The 7316-nt window shown below is 47.0% G+C and overlaps 1 protein-coding gene across 2 annotated transcripts in view; it reads left to right on the forward strand.

Moving 5' to 3' along the window:
* Window positions 1-7316, forward strand: part of TMEM63B (transmembrane protein 63B) — a 27942-nt gene that overhangs the window by 13259 nt on the left and 7367 nt on the right. For both annotated transcript variants that reach the window (XM_012804842.2, XM_023512831.1), the window contains 4 exons: window positions 338-446; window positions 1522-1592; window positions 6085-6165; window positions 6622-6745. In XM_012804842.2, the coding sequence (XP_012660296.1) occupies window positions 338-446; window positions 1522-1592; window positions 6085-6165; window positions 6622-6745 (385 nt within the window). The remainder of the gene's footprint in view (window positions 1-337; window positions 447-1521; window positions 1593-6084; window positions 6166-6621; window positions 6746-7316) is intronic.

Genomic DNA, 7316 nt, shown 5'->3' on the forward strand with positions numbered 1-7316 from the left:
CAGCTACTTGGGAGGCTGAGGCAGGAGACTCGCTTGAGCCCAGGAGTTGGAGGTTGCTGTGAGCTGTGATGCCACAGCACTCTACCCAGGGGACAGCTTGAGCCTCTGTCTCAAAAAAAAAGAAAATATGACCTCTTAGGGACACTTTTGTTGGAATGGAACCATCTTGGGGTCTAGGGAATGTGAGATGAGGGCGGCCCCCATAAGGAGTCAGTGCCAGATGGTGATACTAGAGGGGCCCTATCCATATCAAGGAAGGGTTTAACCATGGGAGGTTGGGGTGTCTATGTGTGTTCTGACCCCACTGGTTCCCATGTATCCCCTCTGCTCCCCACAGGAACAACCTGCTATGGCTGCACACCTCCTTCGCCTTCCTATATCTGCTGCTCACTGTCTATAGCATGCGTAGACACACCTCCAAGATGCGCTACAAGGAGGATGATCTGGTGAGTGGAGCAGAGCTCAGGTCCCTTGCCCTTTCCAGTATGTTCCCTTTCCTTCAGGCCTCTCCTGCCTCAGTCATAAGGAGTGTTAGCTGCAGAGTTAGGCCACATGGGTTTAAATCCTAGCATGTCAGCTTTGGAGCCCCTATCCTGCAAGTCATCTAGCCTCCCAAGCCTCAGTTTCCTCATGTGTAAAATGGGATAACAGTAGTACCTGGGAAGGTAAAATGAGGCAAGGCATGGAAGCACCTGTGCTGTGCCTGGCACTCAGGAAAGAGCTATGTGGCTAATATTATGATGATAATATTCCCTCTCTTTCTACATTTACTCAGCAAGCCGGTACTGAATGTCTGTTCCATGCTAGCTGCCGTGCTGGGCCCTCAGGATCTAAGGATCTGAAAGTACTGTTTCCCCGAAAATAAGACCTACCCAAAAAATAAGCCCTAGCAGGATTTCTATGCATTTGTTAAATATAAGCCCTACCCCTATAAGACCTAGTCATGGGCGTGGCTATGTAGTGTATCTGGCAAAGAAGTGGAGTGGAGTGGTAAGGAAGTGCAGAGTGGTAAGGAAGACTGGGATACCTTTTATCTGCCACAGCTCCTTTCCCTGAGCCATTTGCACTTGCGCGAGTACTCAGGTGGTAACCGCGGTCCAGGCATCCTATTGTGCACATGCGAACGGCTAGGGGAAAGGAGTTCACCCATCACTAGCGCCAGCCCCACCAACAAGGTCAGCTCCCTCTATCAGGTTCCAGAAGAAGATGACTTAACTGGATTTGAATAAATGTAGATTGTTGTATCATACTTAATAAAAATAAGACATCCCCTGAAAATAAGCCCTAATATGTCTTCTTGAGAAAAAATAAATATAAGACAGTGTCTTATTTTCAGGGAAACACAGTAGTACCCCTGTCATCTACTTCTATAACCCTTCAAAGAGCAAGGGACTGCATGACTCATTAGACTTACTGCCTGTTTTCCCTGGAACCTGGCTTATCCCTAAGGCCTCCTCCCATCCCTGCCAGCTCCTTTGAGGTTGAGCCTCAGTAATGCAAATTCACTCCTCTCTCCCCTAGGTGAAGCGAACCCTCTTCATTAATGGAATCTCCAAATATGCAGAATCAGAAAAGATCAAGAAGCATTTTGAGTGAGTAACCCCTACCTTCATCCTTAGGCCTTGCAGATCCTTCTTTGCCTTTTAACTCCAAAACATCCTCACACTCTTCTAACTTGGAGCTCTGCAATAGAGGAAGGGCATTATATTAAGGGGAAAAAAAATCTCTGACTCTGGGGTGGCCTAGCCCTTGGACTAGGTGATAGTCTCCTTTAAGAACAGGAAAAATATGACAGAAACTCAAAGAGTGAGTTGTTCATTGCTACCAACTCCCAACCTCTTCCTAGCTTAGATTGGGTCATAAGTTGTTAAAGCAGACTCTGTTTGAGGTGTACAGCTTCCTCAGAATTATAAGTGGCATTCTGATGTTTGCATACAGCCATGTCAGGGAGAAGCTCATTGGTTTTCAGTGGCTGCCCAAGTTGTTCAGGAGTACTTGGACTATGTGTTCTCTGAGGCTTTTTCATCTCTGGAATTCTGTCTTGGGGAGGAATCTCTAGGACTGCCAAGTGACCAAAAATTAGAGAAAAAGGAGGTGGAGCTAAGAGACAAAAAGATAACTCTCCTGGTCAGCTATGGCTGAGGGTACACCTTGGGGCAGAGCTAATGGGATAGGGGAGGCAGTGTTAAAGGCCTGTCTGTAGGGCTATGTAGGGGAAGTCTATGCACCATAGAATTAGGGGTCCTATCACATTCCTCTGTTCACTCAGTGCACTTTCTCACAGGTGTTAGTCATAAATTATTGTGGTAGGCTTTGGAACTATTAAAAAAATGAATAGGGCAATGCCTGTGGCTCAGTGAATAGGGTGCCGGCCCCATATACCAAGGGTGGTGGGTTTGAACTCAGCCCCGGCTGAACTGCAACAAAAAAATAGCCAAGCATTGTGGCGGGCACCTGTAGTCCCAGTTACACGGGAGGCTGAGGCAGGAGAATTGCCTAAGCCCAAGAGCTGGAGGTTGTTGTGAGTTGTGATGCCACAGCCCTCTACAGAGGGTGATAAACTGAACCTCTGTATCTTAAAAAAAAAAAAAAATGAATAAAAGATCATCAAGCTCTCTGCAAGCTCACAGTATGGCGATAAGCCTTAGGAGCTAATTAAGGTCAATCTGTAGTCAGAATTAGGTGTTGGCCAGTGGTCATTATAAGGGACATTGATGGTCTGGATCAGGGCTTAGTCTGAGGTTGAGATTGGGCCTCAGTCTGTGATCAGAATCAGGGTTTGGTCTGCAGTCCAGCTCTACTGTCACTAGGCCTGAATCAGAGTTCAGTGTTACCCTGGATCAGACAGTATAGGACCAGTCAGAGATAATGTTTGGTCAAGGTCAGATTCCAGAGCCCTATGTGATAGGATTAAGGACTGATTTGTGATCGGTATTAGTAGATGAGTACTCATCATACAACATGCATTTATTGATTACTTCCATATGCCAGGCTTAACTAAATTACAAACAAGCTCTACTCTTTTGCAGTTTACAACAACATCAAAATTAAGTCATTTTTTATCAGTATGAGAACTATTTGGGGTCCTATTTGGGCTTCAAGCTATGATCAGCATTGGGACAGTCTGGGTTGGGATTAAAGACATTGTATACTCAGAATTTGGTGACATCTTAATGTTACTGTCCAGCTGGAATCAGTTGTCAGTTAGTACTGAGATCTGTTCTGTAATACAAATATGTTAATACCATATCAAATAATCTCATTTGTATTCTTAGTACAAGTCTCTAGTGCCTGCTATGTGCCTGCGCTGGAGTAGGAACTGGAGTTACAGCAGTAAACAGATGAAAAAGCAAAGCCCTGCCCTCATTTGCTTACATTTTAGTAGGAAGAGGCAGCAAGCAAATGCACTCGTAATAGATGCTGTCAAGTGGGGGTAGGTACTAAGAAGAAAACCAAAGCAGGGAAACAGAAAGGGTGAGAGGGGTTGGGAAGAGCTGCTATTTCTGAAGGGCTGGGCAAGGAGGGACTCTGACAGGGTGGCATTTGTTCAGTGACATGGTTGTAGTGAGGGAGCAATCCCTACTAGTCAGCCATCCATTCACTCAGCTCACATTTGTTATACACCTACTATGGGGTTCATACCAGAGAGACAGAGAAGACCCAGACCTGACTGATATCCTTGGAGAGATCAAAATCCTGTTTCAGGGGTAGGTTGCCCTATAATATTTAGAAAACAGTTAGTAATTAAGTTAGTGGTCAGCCCATTTGCAGGGTTGAGGGACACTCTAGTCTTAATGGGAATTTTGGGGATCAGTAAGAGAGAGCATTGTGAAATAGCCATTTCATTGATCCATTCATTCAGCACATGTTTAACTGACCACCTTCTATGTGCAAGCCGTTGAGACAGGGCTAGGATATGGGAATGAGCAAGAGGCAGCCCTTGTCTACATCGACCTCTTGAGCTAGTCAACTACGTTAGGCAGGGTTTGGGGTTCACGTCTGGGGTCTGTCTGGATCAGATGACTGTCTCAATAAAATTAGGGAATATCCTGTGTGCAGACTCAGGAAACCTATGTAATTGTGTTTTGGAGGATTAGAGATTAATCTAGTGAGAGTAATGGCTCACACTTCCAAAGGGTAAACCTAAACCTTCCTTTGAGAAACAAGTGACAGAGGGCTTTAGCCTCTGGGAAGTGTAATTCAAGGACCCCATCCCAGACTGAAGTTTCTAAATCCTGGTGAGTTTATGAGGTTCATGTTCAGAACTGTAATTCATGCATCTAATATTTGGAGGGCCTTCATTAAATTTTTTTTTTTCAGAATCAGAGTCTCACTCTGTCACCCAGGCTAGAATACAGTGTATGATTATGGCTCACTAAAACTTCAAACTTCTGGCTCAGCACCTATGGCTCAAGTGGCTAAGGCGCCAGCCACATACACCTAAGCTGGTGGGTTCGGATCCAGCCTGGGCCCGCCAAACAACAATGATGGCTGCAACCAAAAAATAGCCGGACATTGTGGCAGGTGCCTGTAGTCCTAGCTACTTGGGAGGCAGAGGCAGAGCCCAGGAGTTGGAGGTTGCTGTGAGCTGTGATGCCATGGCACTTCACCCAGGGCAATAGCTTGAGGCTCTGTCTCAAAAAAACAAAAAAAAAAAACTTCAAACTGCTAGGCTCAAGCAGTCCTCCTGCCTCACCCTCTTAAGTAGCTAGGACCACAGGCGTATGCCACCACACCCAGCTAAGTTTTTAATTTTCTTGTAGAGATGGGATCTCACTACGTTGCCCAGCCTAGTCTCCAGGTGCTTCTCCCACCTTGGCCTCCCAAAGTGCTGGGTTTATAGGCATGAGCCACTGCTCTCAGACCTCCATTAAAATTTTTCCTATAATAACTGGACATGGTGTCTCATGCCTATAGTCCTAGCTAGTTGGGAGGCTAAAAAGAAAGGATCACCTGAGCCCAGGAGTTTGAGGCTGCAATGAGCTATGATCCTGCCTCTGCATGCCAGCCTATGTGACAAAGTATGGCCCTGTCTCAAAAAACTATACTTTTTAGTCAACATTTAAAAATGGGGACTCAGTCTAGATTAAGGATTAGGAACAGGCCTGGTGGTTTATGCCTATAATCCTAGCACTTTGGGAGGCCGAAGTGGGAGAATTACTTGAGGCCAGGAGTTCAACACCCTCTCTCCCCACTCAAAAAAATTAACCAGGTGTGGTAGCATGTGCCTTTAGTACCAGCTACACGAGAGGCTGAGTCAGGAGGATTGCTTGAGCACAGGAGTTCAAGGCTGCAATGAGCTATGATCATGCCACTGTACTCCAGCCTGGGTGACAGAATGAGACCCTGTATCTAAGACAAAAAAAAAAGGATTAGGATCAAGGTACAGCGTGATCAGATTTAAAAGCTAACTGTTCCTTCACTCAGCATGCTTTCTTTGACATTCTTTGAGCCTTGCCAGTTACCAGGTACTAGTGACAGTCTTATCTCTGATCCATCTCAAGTCAAGGTTGGGATCAATTTTGGATCAAGATTAGGGGTTTAGTCTTGTGTCTGGGTTATCAGAAAATTTGGGGTGGGGCTAAAGGTCAGTCTTTTTGGCAGGGTTAGAGGTCAGTCTCATCTTGGTCAGGGTTCAGCATCAGACAGGATCTTCTTGTCTGCCTTGGCCATCATCAGAGATCATTCTATCAACTGGGCTGTTGTTTGAGGTCAGTCCACAGTGAAGCCAAAGTGTTGGGCTGTGGGCAGGGATAAGGGAACAGCTTATGAAACAGTTTCTCTCCACCTAAAATTCACAGACCTCGACCTCGCCAGCTCCACATAGTATGTCCCACACTTTTTGGTTCACCACCCCACCCTACATTCACACCGTTCCAGCATCCTGTGCCTGCTCTCCCATTCGAATAACATAAGGAAGAACTTTAGAGTTTTAAGTGTCAGGAACTCTCATTTTTATGAGCTCTAGCTGCCTGTTTCTTAGTTGATGTGGGGATGTGTTGCTTGAAGGAGATGGGGTCATGAGTTAAAATTGGGGTCAAGTGGCAGGTCCCTGCGGAAGATGATGGGTGCACTGTGTTTCAGGGAAGCCTACCCCAATTGCACGGTTCTTGAAGCCCGCCCATGTTACAACGTGGCTCGCCTTATGTTCCTCGATGCAGAGAGGTAATGGGACTGGGGACAGAGGAGGGAGACACTGAAAGTTCCTTGCTCATCAGGGGTGGCCTCTTGGCTGCCACACAGGAACCTGGCTCTTCCAGATGTTCCTCATGCATTTGATTTTAATTTAAACTCTGGAGTACCTGTTAGTAAGGCTCTAGAAACAGCAAGACCCAGAGGTTAGCGTTTGTTGTGAGAGGAAAGGGCACCCCAAGGTCCTCACACCCTCTAACACATACCCTTCTTTAGCTACAGTATGAGAAATTTAGGCCAAACTAGAGGAAGAACATCAAGGTATGGGTGGGGAGACCCTCAATGGGGGCATATCTGAACCACGCATCCTAACCAAATTCAAGAGCAAGATAGCCCCTATCCTTGGGGAGTGAGCTAGGTGATGCCCAAGCTGAGCTCCCTACCCAGCCCCAGCTAGACAGTGGGTGACTGGGTACCCCGGTGCCACAGGAAGAAGGCTGAACGAGGAAAGCTCTACTTCACAAACCTCCAGACCAAGGAGAATGTGCCCACCATGATCAACCCCAAGCCCTGTGGCCACCTCTGCTGCTGCGTCGTGCGAGGCTGTGAGCAGGTCTGATGTGGGCTGCCTGCTGGGCTCCCAGGACCCCCTGGGTGTGAGGAAGAGTTGGACATGTCCTGGGGAGGCAAGGCTGGAGCCCTTTTTTCAGCAAGTCACCACCTGTCCCTGGAGTCTTTGAAGCCTCATTTCCCACTGTTGGGTCCATCCCCTCTCCCTAGAGTGACCAAATGTGTTCAAGCCCCAAATTAGAAGATGTCAGCCAAAAGGGCAGTGCCATGCTATATTCACTAATTCTGGGGCCTTGGGCAAGCTTTTCAATTGCTCTGAGCCTCACTTTCCTTGTCTATAACATGGAGCTAATTGTAACTACCTTATGAGGCCATTGTGAGGATTAAATGAGTTAACACATATGGAAAAGCTTGGCTCGGTGCCTATGGATCAAGTGGCTAAGGTGCCACCCACATACACCTACGGTGGCGGTTTCGAATCCAGCCCAGCCCGCCAAACAACAATGATGGCTGCAACCAAAAAATAGTCAGGCATTGTGGCGGGCACCTGTGGTCCCAGCTACTTGGGAGGCGGAGGCAGGAGACTCACTTGAGCCCAGGAGTTGGAGGTTGCT

This window comes from Otolemur garnettii, unplaced genomic scaffold (genome assembly GCF_000181295.1).
Source record: "Otolemur garnettii isolate 467f Iridium unplaced genomic scaffold, OtoGar3 scaffold00031, whole genome shotgun sequence".
Taxonomy (NCBI): Eukaryota; Metazoa; Chordata; class Mammalia; order Primates; family Galagidae; genus Otolemur; species Otolemur garnettii.